The sequence below is a fragment of the Nyctereutes procyonoides genome, unplaced genomic scaffold (genome assembly GCF_905146905.1).
Source record: "Nyctereutes procyonoides isolate TBG_1078 unplaced genomic scaffold, NYPRO_anot_genome, whole genome shotgun sequence".
In the NCBI taxonomy this organism is placed as follows: domain Eukaryota; kingdom Metazoa; phylum Chordata; class Mammalia; order Carnivora; family Canidae; genus Nyctereutes; species Nyctereutes procyonoides.
In genome coordinates this window covers 32,084,132-32,104,317 of record NW_026575120.1, presented here as the reverse complement: position 1 = coordinate 32,104,317, position 20,186 = coordinate 32,084,132, and the positions used below count along the sequence as shown (strand labels likewise).

Sequence of the window (20,186 nt, the reverse complement as noted above, 5' to 3'; positions counted from 1 at the left end):
AAATTTCCTCCTGATTGTGTTGGCTGCACCAGGAGTAGTAGGGTTTATGGTAAGATTGTGTCTCAGCCTCTCCTACTGTTGTGACGTCGGTTTTTTTCTTTTTTGCCCTTTGTGTAAGGATTGCTCAGCTAGTTTTTTGGATTTCTTTCAAAGGGAATTGTTTCATACATAGCTGTAGATTCAGTCTATCCATGAAAGTTTAGGATCCTTCTATGTTGCCATCTTGAAAAGGAACTTTCATATACTTTTTATAGCCTGCTTTTTGCATGCAACAGTATGTTGCAGACATTTTTCGTATCAATAAAAGTCAGGTTTTCTATTCATGCTAAAAAAAATATCCTCATGTATACTTCCAAAGTAACTTTTCAATTACTTTTTCAGTTCTGTATTGTTAAAAATGTCTGGACTATGCGATTTTTTTTAAATCATAAATACCTGTAATGAGCATCCTTGCACTTATATTTTTATCCAACTATTATCTCTTTAGGATAAATTCCTAGAAATTGGATTGGTAGGTAGGTCAAGGGGTCTGCTCATTTTCCATTTTGGTGCATTGTGCCAACACTCTTTGAGAAGGCTGTACAAATGAGTAAGGACCTGCTGCTTCACATATTTTTCAACCAGTTTTGTTAATCTTCATTGTATTTGCGAATCTCACTGGCAATAAATACCTCTATATCATTGTAATTAGTCTTTCTTTGGTGAGGAATGAAACTGAATGATTTTTTTCACATTGTAATTGTGTATTTTATCTTTTGTAGCTTGTCCTTTCAGGGTCCTTCCCATTTTTTCAATGTAGTCTTTACAGCATTGATTTGTGAAAACCCTTCATATGTATAGAGGATTTCAACCATTTTTCTGACATAATGAAAACATTCCCCCTAATTTTCCATTTGTCTTTCATTCTTGTTTCTGTTCTCCTTGTTCAGTACAGAAACTAAGTTCATAGACACTCACGTTTATCCATGTTTTCTTTACAACTTCTGCGGTCTGGGATCAGGATTATGAAAATACAGGTCTCTCTTCCAGTCCTTTGTAGCCTTCTCTTTTTTTTTGGGGGGGGGGGGAGGGGGAAGAGGACATATAAGCATTTTTTGAAGTATAAAATACAAAAGCATACAAATCCTGGGCAGCCTGGGTGGCTCAGTGGTTTAGCATCGCCTTCAGCCCAGGGCGTGGTCCTGGAGACCCGGGATCGAGTCCCACATCGGGCTCCCTGCATGGAGCCTGCTTCTCCCTCTGCCTGTGTCCCTGCCTCTCTCTCTCTCTGTCTCTCATTAATAAATAAATAAAATCTTAAAAAAAAAACCAAAAGCATACAAATCCTAAGTGTACAACTTCATCAGCCTTCATGAAGTGAATGCATCCCAGATTCTGATCCAGAAACCCTTGACCCGTCCTCTTTCAGGCCATTGGGACACTACAGTAGAAGGCCTAATTTGATGTCCTAATTGGTGGGCCAGTGGTCCCTACACACTTGATTTAATAACCCATTTTTTATTCCTGGGTTAGAAATGTCTGTTTGCTTACATTTCCACAATTACTTGGTCTGTTTCTAGCCTTGCTATTTTAATCCATTGATCTGTCTGGTTTCATCATTGTCCTGTTCTCGTTAGTTGAATGATATTTATAGTACATTTTTAACACTGGCTGCCTCAGCCCCACCTCATGATTCTTCTTTCTCAGATAAGCCTCAGAGCCTCCCTTGTCTGTCTGCCCAAATCCCATTAAGGTTTTAATAATTAATTCATTACATATATCTGTTAATTTGGGGAAAAGTGACTTTATTTGTACTATCTCAAGAGCAGAATTTGTCTCCACTTGTTCAGTGTTCTGAGCTCCTTGCTAACATTTTGCTGTTTTCTTCCAAAAGACCCTGCATATATCTTGTTAAGTTTATTTGTAGGCATTTTAAGGCTTTACACTGTTGTTGTGAATAGATTCTTTTCTTTCATTATAAATTCTAGTCTCACGGTCTGAGCAAGTTGTATTTGGAAAGGCTAGTGGTCGCTTCTCGGCCTTTTGGCTAAGATCAAGTGTGGAAAGGCTAGTGAGTGGCTGTTCATTTGCCCAACCCATTCCTCTTTCTTGATTGTTTTTTCATCTGAGCCTTTGGAGTTTTTCAGGTTATCATCACACCTGTCTTGTGATTTCAATCCATCCCTCCAGGTGGAATGCTTCCAGTCAATATTTTAATGTGCTTAAGATTCCATAGTTTACAAATGGTAAATGTAGCCCCATTGACTTTCCTTCCTCCTCTACTTAAACCAGATGCCTTCCCCTCACTATTCTCCTTTCCTTCCCCCTCCTCACCCTCCCACCTCCTGACCCCCCCAACCCTGGCTGCAGCCATCCCTCCTCCATCAAGATGATTCTTGATAGCATCTCTGATGATCCCCATGCTTCTAAATCTAAACCTTGTTTTAATCTCCCATGTCACTTGACTTCCCCCTTACTGTAAGGACTGATGGTCTCTCAGGTCTGTCCTTCTGTCACCTTCCTGGGGCATTCATCACCTGGCATACTTGTGGGTTTCCTCCTGTATCTCTGGCTGTTCTTTGTCCATATCCTTGGGGTTTATCCCCTCTCCTTTTTTTTCTCTCTTGTTGGGGATTCTTAGTGCTCAATTTTAGACCCTCTTTATATATTAGTCTCCATGTAGGTGCTTTCACCCATTTTTATGATTTTAATTTACCAATCATATGCTCACAATTCCCACCTTTGTAGAAAGGACTAGGGCTTTCTTCTGAGCTCCAGATTCATGTATCTAATTGCCTCCTTGGCATTTCCATTCAAATGTCTCAAAATTATCATAAATTCAGCATGTTTAATATCGTACTCAGGATATCTTTCTCCAAACCCATTCCTTTTCCACAGTCCCCATCAGTGAGTGGCATCCCTATCCACCCTGGGGTTGTCTTTCTCCACTCTCTTCCCCCTCCTCATCCTGTTTAACCCCCAACCATGCATGTTTAACCCCTTGGTAAGTCCTGCATCATTCTCTTCTCCTCCTTTCTCACCACTGGCACCACTCTGGTTCAAATTACCCTCGCTTCTCACTGGGCTGCCAAAAGAACATCCTCACGACTTTCCTTCTGCAAGCTCTTATTCTCCTGTGACTTTTCCTCCCCTAGCCATGTAGATCTATACTGTTCTCATGCTTATAATCCTTATTGTCTTGCCCTTCCCTTTGTAGGTGAAGACTCAAATCCCCAACTTGGTTTACAGGGCTCCACCAATGAGGCTCCCACCTTGTGCTCTTACCTGTTCACCCAGCTATCAACAGCCTGGTTCTTGCGGTTGAATAGCCCAGCTACTTCCTTCTGGGATTCTCTCACTTGCTCTCCTCTCGGACTGGAAATCCTTTCTCCTTCCACCCTATCTCCATCTCCAGTTAGCTATGATTAGTTTTCGGCTCAGGGAAGTCCTGCTAATGCCTTAAACTAAGTCTGGTCTCCTTGCTGTGAGCTCTTGTGCCACCTTGAAATTTTCCTTCATATTGAGTATCAGATTGTAATGGTTGATTTGTTTACTGAGCTATTCAAAATCTATCTTTTCAGTACTTGAAGCCCTGTGAGGGCAAGTATATATGGGCATGTTTTTATAATTTTTGTATTTCTCTTTCTCTGGTGCCTGGCAATGTAATGGGCATCAAAACATTTTGTGAATACTTTTTTTTTCTACATAGAAAATGAATTTATTTTTTGTTTAATTAACTCTACCCCCAGTTTGAGTATTGAATTCATGACACCGTTATCAAGAGTCACACACCTCTGAGCCAGCTAGGCGTCCCGGAATTTATTTTTTGTATTGGTTTCGCATCCAGCTATTTTACCAAAATAGCTTGAGTCAGTTTGGGTCCTTGGAAAAGCAGATGCTAACAATTGTACATGCAACAGATTAGTTGGGAAACACCTGGCAGGATAAATGAGCCAGGGAGCAGGAGTGAGAGGTGAAAACCTTCAAGCTACGGTACAAGTGACAGCAGTGAGGGCCCATTTAGCCAGAGTGTTTTACTTTGTTAGTGAACCACTAGGTTTTATCTACCATATTTTATTTATAGTTTTTGAATCAACACTCACACGTGAGGGATACCCGGGTGGCTCAGGTCGTGATCCCAGGTCCTGGGATTGAGTCCTATATCTGGCTCCCCACAGGGAGCCTGCTTCTCCCCCAGCCTATGTCTTGGCCTTTCTCTGTGTGTCTCTCATGAATAAATAAATCTTAAAAAAAAAAAAACAAAAAGCCCCCATTCACACATGAGAGGGCAGTTGGGCTGTGTCTCTGCCTCTCTCTCTCTGGGGGTCTCATGAATAAATAAATAAAATCTTAAAAAAAAAAAAAAGAAATTGAAAGCTTTACTTTCCCTGGATTCTTCGTTGAAGATTCAAAAGAACTTATCTATGAAAGTGAATCCTGGCACTTTTGAGGATTAGCTTTTTGGCCACCAGATTTTTCTGGTGTTTTGTTTCTCTTGGTTTTTTATCTTCTCTTGAGTAAATGTCAGGAAACATTTTTTATTGAATATTTATTCAAATTTATTAGCAAAGAACTCTGGGGAGTATTCTCTACAGTTCATCTCCTTTGTGTTAGTGATTATTTCCTCTTTTACATTCTTAATTTCATACGTTTGCATATTTCCACTATAACTCATAATTTATCAAGTCCATTTGTTTCTGACTTGAAATTCATTTAGGCTTGTTTTTATTAATGTTTTACACTCAGGTACTTCTTGAGTTAGAAATATAGTTCATGGTTTTTCATTAACAAGGCTCCTTATCATTTTTAGTTTTTTTTTTTAAAGATCTTTCTTATTTGAGAGAGCAAGCACTAGTGGGGGGAGGGGCAGAGGCAGAGGGAGAAGCAGGCTTCCCTGGGTGGGAGCTTGCTGTGGGACTCCCATCCCAGGACCAAGATTATGACCTGAGCTGAAGGGAGATGCTTAACTGACTGGACTACCCAGGTGCCCCTAGATATTTTTCTAAATATCAAAATATGGTTATGCAATTCTAAATACAGTAATGTATAACTGAGAAAGTAAAAATCACCAGAACTAACTACTATATATGTCTTACTAGTTTGGGGTACATTCTTCTGGATGCTTTCCTATGTATACATTTGTCTCTCTGGGTGTCTATGTACTGGTACTATTTGTGTATTATATAGATGCATGTGTATATGTAGGTACACATACTTTCATGAATATGTGCATTCTCTCTCTACATCTATTGGTATCCACATTAGAGTCACCTGTGGAGACAGAGGGGCCTCCCCCCAACCCTGCCACCTGCATAGTTGCATCGTTAAGTCAGGATTGATGATTCATGCACACATCACCAGGGTATGAACAGGTTTTTTTTTTACTTGATTACATAGTTGAGGTCCCTCGGAGAGCAGGCTAGCCCTCTCAGGTAGATCCTAATTGACCTTGAGAGGGCAAAGCAAGGAGACTGGCTGGGGTTTTTATTGTGGCTAGGGGGAGGGTTCCCACACTAGGGCAGGCACTGGTTGGTTTGGATCTTTTGTTGGCACGCAGGCGTTCTCACCAGTTTGTTCAGAAATTGGGGCAGAAGAGGAGGGAAGGGTGAGGCTTAAGGGCTGGCACAGTCATCAAATGGAGTCTGACTCCTCTTTACACTATAAATGTACATCTGTGTGAGTATATATGTAGCTAGGCCTGTATATAAACACACCTACAGAAACTATCCGTCTATCCACACCTATCTACATATAGATCTACATACTGCAACTGCCTTCACATTAATAATCTGTTTATGTTAGTACCTGTAGATGAACCTCATTCTTTCAAGTAAATGCATGGATTTCCATTGCATGGATGTGCCATTAGATAACCATTATTTTGTTGATGAATGCATCATTTCTGTGTTCTTTTGGCTTTTACAAACAATGGGACACTGAGCATCATGCACACCACACCTTTGCGTGTGTGCAACTACATTCACCATTCAATAGCACTGAGTTCTTTCATGTTCTAGATGCTGTACAAATCAAGGTCCCACATTCTTTGAAGTTACATTCTAGTGGAGAATGGACAAGGGATAAGTGTTTTGCTAATATGTTAGTATAATGAATGCTATGGAAACATAGAAAACAGGGAAGGGAGATAGTGATGGGGGTGGCTTGCTAGCTAGGGTGGTTAGGGAGGGCTCCCCACTGCAATAGGGCAGAGAGTTGTGGGAATGACTGTGGGATATGTCTGAGTGGAAAGCATTATTTTGTAGAAAAATCTGTTGGATAATTTTTAAGTCAAAATACATACGTATCTTAAATTGTGATGGATCTTGTCAAATTGTCTTCTCTATTAAAAATATGCACTCCTTTATATAACATATTAACACTTTTTCTAAGATTTATTTCTAAGATTTATTTTTAGAGAGAGAGGGAGTGAGTGAACACAAGGGGAAGGGCAGAGGGAGAGGTAGAGGATCCCAAGCAGACCCTAGGCAGAATGAGGAACCTGAGGCCAGGAGCAGAGTCCCATGTGGAGCTCCATCATTACCCTGAGATGACCTGAGCTGAAACTTAGGGTTGGGCACTTTAAGTGACAGCACCACCCAGGCTCTCACATTCTTATATAAGCATCTGTGTTCTTTGCTTCCTTGTCAAAAAGAATGGTAAACTTAAAAAAAAAAAACTTTTTCGATATGGTAGACAATAAATTTTATCTTAATTTGTGCTTTATTAAGAAATTGAATATCGGGATGCCTGGGTGGTGCAGCAGTTTAGCGCCTGCCTTTGGCCCAGGGCGCGATCCTGGAGACCCGGGATCGAGTCCCACGTCGGGCTCCCTGCATGGAGCCTGCTTCTCCCTCTGCCTGTGTCTCTGCCTCTCTCTCTCTCTGTGTGACTATCATAAATAAATAAAAATAAAAGAAAAAGAAACTGAATATCTTTCATCTGTTTATTATACATTTATATATATTGGCAATTGCTTATTTATGTGATTAGCAAATTTCCTACAGGCCATTAGCCATTATTATACTATGTATTTTTCCATTGTGGTTTGTCTTTTGATTTTACGATCAAATTTTTTGGCATAAAAATTTAAACATTTTTATGTAGTCAACTTACCAAGCATTTTTACTTTAGTGTTTTGTGTCATGCTTACTGCCCTTCATCATTCATGCATCCATTATTTCTAAAAATAAGACAATGCAAGTTCAAAGGCTTTCAGTGTTTCATCTGAAACTCCAAATTCTTTGATCTTTTCACCATTTATGCTTAAGGCCTGAGGTAAGAATTCAGCTTTAAAAAGCAACAAAACAATGCCTTGTGGGTTGTCCGCAGGCCATTAATCATCCTTTTGTGTGGCTCCTCTCAATCGATTTACCATACTGCTGTTATAATAAACCCGATTTCTAAACTTGGATCTATTTAGGCACCAGTATCCTAATGCTAATGATTAGTTATTGCCACTCAGGCTAATAACTTCCCTCAGATTCTCTCACCTGTAAATTCCCTGATTTTTTAAAAGATGTTCTTTCAAATTAACCTTAGAATCAATTCTCCCACCCCCAAAATTGACTCAAGTCCTACTGGGATTCTGACTGAGAATCCATTAGAATTACAGATTATTTTGAGAAGTATACTTTCACATTTTTCTAAGAACTGAATATACTTACTCAATTTTATGTATTTTAATTTTCTACATTTTATACATTTGTTTATACCTATTTTATTTTTGTCCCTATCAGTTATGTCCCACACATTTATTTTTCATGGAGATGTTGCTGTTGTTTCTGGTTTGATACCCTTTTAGAACACATTCTAGGATTTTAGATTTTTTTTTAAGATTTGTTTTTAAGTACCCTCTATACCCAATGTGGGGCTCGAATTTATGACCCTAAGCTCAAGTCTCATGATCTATTGAATGAGGCAGTCAGGCACCCATAAGATTTTAAATCTTTTTTTTTTTTTTTTAGATTTTAAATCTTTTAAGGTTCATTTTATGCACCCAGAAAATGGTCTGTGTAAGTGAATAGTCATTCCATGCGCAGTAGAATGTGTATTCTGCTGCCGGTGGGAAAGTTGTTCTGTAAATGTCAATTAGATCCTGTTGGTTGATGGCATATAAATTCTTCTATATCCCCAATTTTCTGTCTAGTAATCAATTATTGAGAGGGGTACTGAAGTCTTCAACTATATGTAGATTCATCTAGATCTTTCAGTTTTTACTGAATGTGTTTTGAAGCTTTTGGTAAACCTTTATAATTTTGTCTTGGTGGCTAAACCTTTCATCACTGTGTAATATCCCTCTTTCCCTGGTTTGGGCTGATTATTACAAGTAGAGATTAGGGATCCCTGGGTGGCTCAGCAGTTAAGCGTCTGCCTTTGGCTCAGGGCATGATCCTGGAGTCCCGGGATCGGGTCCCACATCGGGCTCCCTGCATGGAGCCTGCTTCTCCCTCTGCCTGTGTCTCTGCCTCTCTCTCTCATGAATAAATAAAATATTAAAAAAAATAAAGTCCAAATTTAAAAAAAAGTAGAGATTAATAACAGATGGATCTTTTTGATATAGTGAATCAAAGAGGGGCCTGGGAATCTGCATTGTAACAAAATTCTCAGATGATTTTTATAACCTGGCAATAGAGTTCTTGACGCAAACAATAGAAACTGACTTTGGTTAACTTAGGCAGAAAGGAACTACTTAGAAGAATATCCAGTAACATCTACTGCATTGCTTGAGTCCTGCTATGAACACACACCCCTGCTCCCTGACAAAAAAAAAAAAAAAAAAAAGGGGGCAGCAGTCACGCTTTCTGATCCTACATAGTAGAGCAGTCATGTAACTTAAATTGAACCTATCATGTCTCACACTACCTAGGACTTTAAGTCTGTTGCAAAGGGTATAAGGTAAGGATAGAATTCATGCCTGGTGGTGGTGAGAATTGTAGTTTGAAAGGAGAAATGTCAGGATTGACATCTAGACACATGCTTAACTATGGTATGCTTTGATCATGGTTCAACTGCCTGGTCTCTTTTTGGTTCTTACCTCTTTTCCTATATCTGAGCCTAGTTTCTCAAATTCTTGTTTGGGGAAAATTGTAACTTACTTGATTTTGGGAAATAAATTAGAAAGTAATACCTCACCCTTGCTAGGCCAACTACACTGTAGTTAGGAAGTTTATATCATGGGTTCTGTTTGCATAGCACTAGAGTGTGTGAGGGATCTACATGCAATTTTGGACAAGCAGTCAGGCCTTACTTTAGGCTCATTTGCAACAAAAGTTAGACTAGACCTGTTTATTTCTAGGTCTGACCAAATTGCAGTATTCTGACTGTAGAGAGCCTGGCTATTCATGTAACCGTTCTTGTGAGATTAGTTGACAACTACCAACTGCTTAGCTTTTTGCTAACTTGAGGCAAAAAGTTACATCTGTTAACAGATGTAGGAGATGGGAGTGTCTGAACTAGCCAGTAAAAGAGCATGGTCTTGCCTAAAGGCTGTACATAAATTGGCAGAAATCTACTCAATGTGGAAAAATGGACATCAAACCAAATATTGATCATCATACAAGCATCATGAACATAGCTGTGTTATCTTTTCAGAGACCATTATATTTTATCTCCAAAAAAACCCATTTCCCTTAATTCATCCTGTCAGAACTGAAGGGAGACACGTCAATGTTCGGCTGAGGGAGTCATGCATAAAATGAGCATTATAAGTTGAGCAAACTAAACTGGCACGAAAGTGTGGGAAAATCAGATCTCTTATTTCTCCAGATACTGGTTTGCTTTGCAGATATGAGGAGTGGGTACAGAGGCCTGACCTGGCCAGTACGTGTTAACGTCAGTCCTAACTCACAGGGTCACACAAAACGCCTATGATAGCTGGGCCCAAACAAATAATAGACCTAAGAGGTCAGGAATGCACAATTTGTGGAATGGCTGCAAAGGACATTCATTCCTGTATGTGGAGAGATGATTTCCCCTCTGACATAAAACTCCATTTAGAAGTGACTGGGGCATAGTAAATTGAGTCACTCCTTGTGACTTGCAGGTTCTTATGAGTGCATCATTCCTGGGTGCCCTGTGTCTTTTCTCATCGGTCTGTGTCATATGTGCCATTTCTGCATTTACTCTCCCCATTGAGACCAAAGGACGGGCCCTGCAGGTAAGTGATGCAGAAATCTCTTAAGTTTTCTCAACTTCCATCTCGTGACCAAAGGAAATGCACTTGGAGTATGGAAGTTCTTTGAAGCAGACAAGACATCCGGGTGTGTGCTAACACAATGCTACTTGTTCAACGCGTTCCAGTAAAAATACCTGGGTATCCAGTTTTTTTGCATGTAACTTTGAGCAGTACTGAAATAAAAGTAACCAAGGATTCACTCCAAATCTTTGCTAAGCCCTTGAAAGAGGGTATTTATAGTGTGATTTTTCTGAATGAGGTCTCTATTACACTAGAATTAACAAAGCTACCGATGGCATTGTCAGGTACACAAGGGTAAATGCTAGGGTCTGAATTCCTTACAAGTTTATTAAGAAGTCTATTACTAGTTTCTAATGCCAGACAGCTGAGGATGAATGGAGAAGGCTATCTTCTGCTTAAATGTACTGATCTACTAAATCACTTCTTATTCCAGCAAATTAAATGAAGACCTTTGACTAATGTCTACCAGAGAAGAAAAATAAATTTTATCTTTACAAAGAGCTGTGGGACATTTTTAAAAACTTGGTTTAATTTTTGTATACTACTTGGTAATTAAAAAGTTGATGGTGTATTTTTGAAAAATAAGGCACAAGAGAATGAGGTGGGTAAACTTTATATTGTTATCTTTCTTGGGGTACTAGCTTCTTTCTTTCTTTGACATCAAATCTATTAACATTTCTTAAAGAAAACATACATATACTTGGAATTTTCCCATGAGGCCTGTAGCAAAAGTTGGCCTAAAATTTGGTAGCTAAGGCATGAACTTGGGGTTGTATCATTAAGCCTTTCAAAACGAATTTAAAATTAAAATTGGCATTTCTTTACAATATGGCCTCTGTGTTGATGAAAATTATTTATAAAATATGCTTAAATTAGCACGAGTCTTGTATATAATCATGAAAAAGCTGGGAATAAATGAGTCTTTCCCCAGACCTTGCTTTTATTATAATTGCATTGCTTTATGGGAGAATCTTTGATTCCCATGATAAAAAATTAAAGAGTGCACCAAGCTTTCCAACATCACACAATTACTTATCTGCCCTTTGTTGAGCACCTGTTTGCATGCAGGACATCAAATCTGTGCAAACCACTCTACTAGGTTAGGTATGGTGTGGAAAGAAAACACCCAAGCCTTTTATGATTCGATGTACTCTTAACTGATACTCAGGCTTATTGTAGAAACCTCACCTCTAAAACTAGCAATCCTACAGCTTGTCTCACCTACTCCTCCCATCTGCACTTTGCAGTGGAAAAAGAACTCACTACAACCAGAATTAAGTGTCCCTGTATTAGCAAACTGTGTGTGAGAGGGTTTATACGCCTGCTTCCATAGAGGTGCAAATCATTTCTATTTGAACCAGAGATAGTTTGCTAACTTTAAGCCATTTATATCTGTATAAGGCCAGACAGGAAATTTGTCACACACCTCTACCACCTTTTCAGCCTTAAAAAATGTAAAAAACATTTCTCTCAGCCAAATTTAACCTCTGGCCCTCTTTTACAGTCTAACAGGCCATAGTTTTGTTGAAACAAATTCCTAGGCCCAAAATGGAATAGCTCTTTCCCATAGGGCCATATGAGCAAACTGAAATCTGTGTATTAGAACACACACAAGAGCTAGCGGCTGGGCAGAGGGATCTCAAGCAAATTGCCTGTGGAGCCCTGATGCAGGGCTGGATCTTACCACCTGAGAGCATGACCTGAACTGGAATCAAGAGTCAGACGTTGGACAGCCCAGGTGGCTCAGAGGTTTAGCACTGCCTTCAGCCCAGGGCGTGACCCTGGAGACCTGAGATCGAGTCCTGCGTCAGGCTCCCTTCATGGAGCGTCTCTGCCTCTTTCTCTCTCATGAATAAATAAAATCTTTCAAAAAACAAAACAAAACGTTTAACTGACTGAGCTACCCTCACCTGGTGAGGCTGATGCCCCACCAAACTGAAGTAACTTTCAGGTCTCTGTAAATGTTCCACTTGGCTAGAAACTGTTCAGTGTGCCAATCACCAAGCCAACTCTGGCCTCTTATCCTATGAAAGCTTCCTGCCTTCTGCCCTAGCTTGCAGTTCTCTAGACTCTTGGGAATGGACATTGCCTGCCTCAATAAAATGTCAAGTAAGGGTTGAGTCACCTAAATTGTCATCTTTAGTCATTTTTAACTGGTTTTGGCAACAAGGACAAGAATCAGAAGCAGATTGCTAACAGCCTATGGAGCAGTAAGACACACAGGCAAGGAGCCTGCTGAATCCTCTGAGCTCACTGTTCCTCTCATCAAAACCAACGGCCATGGGTAAGTAACTCTAGGCATTGAGCTTTGCTTTCTTGTGTGCAACTCTCTGATCTAAACAAACTGTTTAAAAAAATGTATATGTGTGTGTGTGAAAAAAATATTTCCTAGAAAGATACCACAACAATTATATTGGGAGTCTGCAAGGGGTGGCAGCAGTTAGGAACTCCCAAAGCCTTGAAGTACGTCCTTCACATAAACTGCTGGGAGACATGGGAAAATAAATGTGAGCAGTTCTAACCAATGGCACAACAAAATTGAAGTGGGCACAAGTTGGACTATTCAAAGCCATTGCTACTTGGAATCTTGGAAGCCAAAGCTGCACCACTGGTGGGCATGGGTGGAACACTTAAAACATTCCCAAGCCCTCTGGGGTATTAATTTAGCTCTGAGAGACCTAAGACTTAAATAAGATCAAGTTTCAAAGAACTGAGTCTTCTACCCTCCAGCATACCTACTTAATGTCCAAGAACCGTGATCCTGGAAGCTCTATCTACTGACAAGAAGTGCACTTAACAGGAAGGGTTCCCAAATCAACAGCCAGAAGAGGGCACCTATTTTAATTAGTATGTAGAAGTCTTCAAGAGGTTTCAAAATTCCAAAATAATCTCACTGATTCAGTGCAAAAGGCTAATAAAATTAGGTACAAGAGGTAGTTAAGGCTGTAAGATGATGGGCCACTTTCAACTCCCCTCTTCCTTCCTTTACGTGAGTAATCAGTCTACTCATCCATTAACTTAATTGCCTTTTACTCTGAAGAGGCCAGTTAGTGGCCTTAAAATTGTTAACAGCTCCAAAGCCAGAAACCTAAGACAACAGCTGGGCTTCCCCTGTTGCACTCATCCTAGGGAGTCCATCATCAAAACAGTGGCCCACAGATTGGTGCCATCAAATGGGACGCTGGGGAAAATTGCCATCAAAGTCTGTTTTTTTAAGATTTATTTATTTATTCATGAGAGACAGAGAGAGGGACAGAGACACAGGCAGAGGGAGATGCAGGCTCGTCGCAGGGAGCCCGATGTGGGACTTGATCCCAGAATCACGCCCTGAGACGAAGGCGGACACTCAACCGCTGAGCCACCCAGGCGTCCCTCAAAGGTTTTTATCAAATTTGAATTCCCCTATATCTACTCTGAAAGGAGGGACCTCGAGATTCCATGCACCAGGTTAGGGTTGATGGGACTCTAAGGGATTCTATAAACTGCTACCAGTGATTCCTCAAACAGTCAAGGGAAAACTAAAATTAATGGAAAACTTTACCTATTTAAGTTTTTACAAAATGAGTTTTAATATCCAAAGTAGACAGTTTTCTTACAGTAAAGAATCTACCCAGGTATAGTAGGTTAAAGAATTTATGTCTTACAAAAATAATGACCATGCTTCATGGTGTCTTTAGCAGGTCTTCAAGTATTTAACCCAGTCTTCTCATTATTACAAGAACTAAAGTTTTATTTTTATTTTTTTTTTAAATTTTTTATTTATTTATGATAGTCACAAACAGAGAGAGAGAGAAAGATGCAGAGACATAGGCAGAGGGAGAAGCAGGCTCCATGCACCGGGAGCCCGACGTGGGACTCGATCCCGGGTCTCCAGGATCATGCCCTGGGCCAAAGGCAGGCGCTAAACCACTGCGCCACCCAGGGATCCCCCAAGAACTAAAGTTTAAAAAAAAAAACTATGTAACTTTGTTATTTGCCTTTAAAGTCACTTCAGTTAAATGGGTATCTCTGACAAAATTTCCCCCAAATCAAATTCTAAACAAAGTCTTTTTGACTACTGGGCATTTCAAAAGATTTTTTTTATAAGGAATTAGAATAAAAGTTTAATTAGTCTTGATGTTATAAACTGTTAATCGTTTCAGAAATCACTTTAAATTCCTAAAAACTTGATATATACTGGTATGTTATTACTCATAATTCCCATTATCTTAAAATGTTTTATCACAGAAATAATTCCATTATAATGAATCATCATTCAACCTTTAATCAAATTTGTCTTTTGTCATGAAGGTTCCTTCTGGCATCTGGTCTTATGTAAACACCGGAGATTCAAAATCAAATTGACTATCTAAAGGTCTGCTTTTCTTCCTAAAGCGTTTCCTCCCAGCACACCACAGCAAGAACTGTTCCTCCATTCCTTCTTTCCTCTCTGACCACCCTTTTTCTAATTGTTGTATCATGGAGATTTTAATGATTCTTTTGTCCATCTTTTTGCTTTGTTCTGGCTGGCAAGGAGGATACTATTACACACACAGCTCAGGCCATTACAAAGGAAGTAATGCAACCTCCAACTATTGGATTTATCGTCAGGCTAGTGATTCGTAGTTCTCTATACTTGTCACAGACTTCCCCGATTTCCAGTGCCTCACTTTCTCTGAAACAAATTCACTGGATCAACAGTTCTAGGGAAGTAGCTGGAATACTTAAGCAGGTCAACTGGCTTAAAGAGCCCCCTCTATAAGATCACTCCTTGATTTCTAGTTGGTTTGGGACATAGTGATGAGGGATAGAAGCAGAAAAATGTTCACCTCTGGCCCAAAAGGATGACCTATAACCTGTATAGTTTTGATAAGGATCAAATATGAACTGATTGCTACATTCTTAAAGGATCTTATGACTGCCTGTACATCTCACCAATAGTTAATTCTGAGCTAAATGATAAGCACCAGAGGAATCTTGTGAAAGTAGTTTTACAAGTAAAAAATCAAAGACATTTATGATCTAATACTGCCTGCCCATGCCCTCCCCCTTGAGCACTAGGTCAACCACCAGCTTCCTACAACAAAAAGCCTTTTCTGTGCAAGGGTCCTGTTCCTGAGCTATAATAAAAGCACTATTTTGCATCAAAATAATCTCAAGAATTCTTTGACCATTTTGCTTGCCATCCCACATCAACAGGAACCTTGAACCTGGAGCACTCTGCAAACTATAGGCATTGTTTTGATAAGAATTAGCGCCTAATATGCTGTGTTCTTTGAGAAGTTTTAAATGCATGTGAGCAGCCACTTACTAGCTAATAGATCATCTATCTGAATAAAACAAGAGAATGCAAGAACATTTCCAGCCTCAAGAATACAAGCCTAGGGACACTGGGGTGGCTAAGGGTGTGATCCTGGGGTAAGGGATTGAGTCCCACATCGGGCGGGCTCTTTCCATGGAGCCTGCTTTTAACCTCTGCTTGTTTCTCATGAATAAACAAATAAAATCTTAAAAAAAAAAAAATACAAGCCTGACATCTTTTCTGAATACTACAGTGAGCCAATGGTAATTGACAGTCATGTTATTTTTGATCAAACTTTATGAATTGTCAAGAGGATGATCAAAAGTAGGGACAAAGAGCTACAGAAATAAATTTTTAGGTCCAAGATGGACTCTGTTCAGGCTATGTGCCTTAACACCTAACCAAAACTTCATGTCCATGTCGCCATAAATGTTCCACTTGGTCAGAAACAGTATATCCAGCCAGCCAATCCCCAAATGCCAAGCCAACTCTGGGCTCTGATACTTGTTCTTTATTCTTCATCCCATGAAAGCTTCCTGCATTTTGCAGTTCCCTGGACCCTTGAGAATGGAGACTGCCTACACTTCAAAAAGTGTGTATTTGAATCACCTAAATTTGTTTTCTTCAGTCATTTTTAAAAGTTTACAAACCCACCTTGGTATGGCTATTGAAAGTTTTAGGCCCAAATATTTTTGATGCAAAGATGTCTTGGCTACGGATATAGGGTTAACCAAACAACCCACCCCCCAATCGTAACTAAAATCCTGAAGCTGATGTTAGCAACAATTTATAATTAAACCCCAAAAATAGGGCAGCCCGGGTGGTTCCAGTGGTTTAGCCCAGGGCCTGGATTCTGGAGACCCAGGATGGAGTCCCACATCCGGCTCTCTGCATGGGGCCTGCTTCTCCCTCTGCCTGCCTGCCTGTCTGTCTCTCTCTCCCTTTCTGTGTCTCTCATGAATAAATAAATAAAAATATTTAAAAAAAAAACAAAAATAGTGATTGACAATCACAGTCAACAATGACAAGGCTGATGCTCAAGCACCTTCTCAAGAATTTCAGGAACTCTGGCCCTCCAGGCTTGAGGAACTTTACAATGTTGTCCACCAGCCTAGTACCCAGGTGCCCTGGAAGATACTAAGTCTACGGCACATTTTATTAACGTAATTTTAATTGAATACTAAATTCGAGAAATCCTTTGTAAACGCATGTGTATTGTTTATCTTCCTTACTAGTTTTAGTCAGTAGAAATGGAAGACAACAAATTTCAAGTCACTTACCTGTAACAACTTTCTTGGCTTCAAAGCCCACTACAAGAGAATACTGGTTGAGTTATTACAATCTAATATAACTGGAATCTCTGTATAAAGTATATTTTGCTTTCTGCAGGGGCTGAATTTGTTTGAAACCAATAGTTTTTTTTAAAAAAAAAAAACATTTTAAAGTAATCTCTACACCTAATATGGGGCTCGAATTCACGACCTTAAGTGTTTAATGCTCCCCTGGACCCATGTACCCAAACCTAGTAGTTTCATATAAGAAAAGAAATTCTCTTTAAAAGCATAGTCTACAATGGCAAAAACTCATCCTGTAATATGAATGCTGAAACTTTTATTTTAGACTTTGTGTTTTGGGCTTTTATACCCTCATCAATAAATTCCTAAAGTCAATTAGAGAACCAGTATTATTGTTAAAGCATGGTGCCTCATTCTTGTCTGTTGCCATTCTTTTTTCCTCTTAACACCATGATTTTCTTTGGAGAAATGCCTCCTCAGGTCCATATATTCCCATCCCAAGGGTGAGAAGTGCTTAACCCTCATTGATCTATATATTCTATCCCCTCTGCCAAAACCCAATAATGTAGTTTTAATCATTAGCAATGAAAAGAATCCAGATGAATTTTCTAGCACATTTGTCTTAGGTTTAAAGGCATTAGAAAACACAAAGAATTCACATAAGTATCCTGATACATGGCGGAGGATATTAAAGTATTAAAGTATACTTTCTTCTCCATCTACATTAGAAAATATGGGAAAGAGAATTTTGCTAAAAGTTTAACTTGTAATTTGTAGGTAAGGGCTATTTTTAGAATTCAAATTAGGACTTATTCTACTTAAAAACTCAATCAAATAGAAGGCTATCCCCAGCATTCTAAGTAGATCTTACTTATTAAAGTAAGATCTGGGGATCCCTGGGTGGCGCAGCGGTTTAGCGCCTGCCTTTGGCCCAGGGCGCGATCCTGGAGACCCGGGATCGAATCCCGCGTCGGGCTCCCGGTGCATGGAGCCTGCTTCTCCCTCTGCCTGTCTCTACCCCCCCTCCCTGTGACTATCATAAATAAATAAAAATTAAAAACAAAGTTTTAAAAAAATAAAGTAAGATCTATTTAATATCCAATAGTGAGTTTTAAAGCTTTGAGAGAGCAAGAGCACTTGTGAAGGGAGTGGGGGCAGGGAGGGGGAAAGAATCCCCAGGCAGACTCCCCACTGAAGGCAGAGCCTGATCCCAGGACCCTGAGATCATGACCTGAGCTGAAATCAAGAGCCAGTTGCTCAATCTACTGAGCCACCCAGGTGCCCCATCCAAATGTGAATTTTAAAAAGTTGTTAATGTCTGAGAATCAAACTTTCTAAAGTTTATAAGTGAAATTAAGAGGTAAATTTTCAAAGTGACCTATAAAAGTTCCTACTCTGTCTTCCCCTTTTTCCCAATGGGTTTTAGACAAGGAGAATTTTTCATGACATCTTTGGTTTTCCTACTTTGAGGGGGGTGGGGAATCAGCAACTAAAGTTACTTAACACCCCCTTCCTTCCTGTTTGTAAAATTTTTTGTGTATCTTTTAAGGCTGGTAAAATGCATACGTTTGTTAGAATTTTTAAGGATACTTTCCTCTTTTTTATAGACTAATAGCTTATCCCTATATGTATTAGTTTTATGGAGGAACACACAAAGATAGTAATGAAGAGAGACTCATACTAGCTAAGATTCTACTGAACGGCATACACTAATTTTCCCATTAAAATTCCTTCTGGTAAAACATTCACAGTAAAAATCCATCAAAGCTAATTTTTATTAAAAATCAAAGCACCGTTCCCCCCTGACCCCCATCCCCAATTAAAAAACAAAGACCAAACAACAACAAAGACTACTTACTATCTCCCATGTCCTTCACAATAAGCAAATCTTTGTGGGGAAAGAAATCAGTGGTCTGATTGGCTAGCAATATTCTCACTCAGGAACATGAGCTACCACCATGTGAATTATGACTGACTAAATTCACACCCAAGATGAAAGGGCAATATATATGTAAAAAGATATTAATTGTTATTGTTAATTTACATGAGGCTATAAAATATTTCAAAAAATATGTACACATTATTTAAAAGGAGAGACTGCATAAGAAATCAGATGGTTGAACTCATGATTATGTCCATAATGACCAATCAGATCATTCAATTTCTCTCATTCATAACAGAAAATAAGCACATCTTCTATTTACACCTAAAAACCTTTTGTTCACGTGTAGCAACTTTAGGGATTCACATTTAATTTATGGATGAGGCCTCAGCAAGAGGAAGAGTTCCTCCTTTCATTGTCTAACTAGTCTGTTCATGGAACGCAAATTTAAAAGTTTAACCACTGTTACAATATAGGAATTTGAAATACAATATACAAATTCATAAATGGAGCCATCAGCTATATACTTACCCTTTTCATTGTGGAGTGAACCTCTGTGAAAGTATTTCTAAACTATATTGCATTTATACTATGGCATAGGAGTAAAATCTGGAGCCTATTCTTTAGCTTGGAAAAGCAAGTAAAACGACCAAGGGAAGAGGACATTTTCCTTTTAGCACATCCAACTTCCCACCCCTCCATTCAGAAGATAAGCAAGGCCTGTTAATTGAAAGGACAAAATAATTGCATTGCTAGATGTTCATGTACAAATGTATTCTGAATATATTATTATTGCCTTATGCCACAAAGATCAAATGCTTGAAATGTGGTAAAGCTTTTGATGAGCTGGAATTAGGTAAATCCTAGCCCCCACATGGTCTGTTGAACTCACAAGCCCTGGCCAAAGGTGTGACAATGCAATCACATTTCGCGCTACAGGATCTTGGATCATGACACTGGGCTCTGGGTTCCAAATCCAGAAAGAAATTCGGAGTTTTTGATCTGAGTAAACATTGGAGTGTTTTAAGCTTAAGTCAAGATTGTCTGAATCACACTGAACTTCTGGGAAGACGCTAAATGAGCTTGGGGTATAATGAAACTCACCTTATACCTTACTTCTCTTTTTTTTTTTTTTAATTTGTTTATGATAAGCACACAGTGAGAGAGAGAGGCAGAGACACAGGCAGAGGGAGAAGCAGGCTCCATGCACCGGGAGCCCGACGTGGGATTCGATCCCGGGTCTCCAGGATCGCGCCCTGGGCCAAAGGCAGGCGCCAAACCGCTGTGCCACCCAGGGATCCCTTATACCTTACTTCTATTAGAATTTAAGGGCTACTTGGCTGGGATCCACCTGGGCACACAGGTGCTTGTTAAGAAGGGATGTAATTTATATTATTACAATTATAGGAAAGATGGGTCTTAATTGCCTTTCAATCAGCAAAAAAATGGTAAAGGTGAAATATTGTTTTAAAAAAGATTGTTGAAATCCCTGGGTGGTGCAGCGGTTTGGCGCCTGCCTTTGGCCCAGGGCGCGATTCTGGAGACCCGGGATCG

The 20,186-nt window shown here is 39.5% G+C and overlaps 1 protein-coding gene across 8 annotated transcripts in view; it reads left to right on the top strand.

Moving 5' to 3' along the window:
• SVOPL (SVOP like) overlaps positions 1 to 20,186 on the top strand; it is a 93,124-nt gene that overhangs the window by 63,442 nt on the left and 9,496 nt on the right. For 4 of the 8 annotated variants that reach the window (XM_055335021.1, XM_055335017.1, XM_055335019.1 and 1 more), the window contains one exon: positions 10,022 to 11,001. In XM_055335021.1, coding sequence (XP_055190996.1) covers positions 10,022 to 10,159 — 138 coding nt within the window. In that variant the 3' untranslated portion in view covers positions 10,160 to 11,001. Of the gene's footprint in view, positions 1 to 10,021; positions 11,002 to 12,344; positions 12,459 to 20,186 lie in introns of those variants that run through there. The other 4 variants (XM_055335022.1, XM_055335020.1, XR_008665672.1 and 1 more) reach the window with 3 other exon arrangements.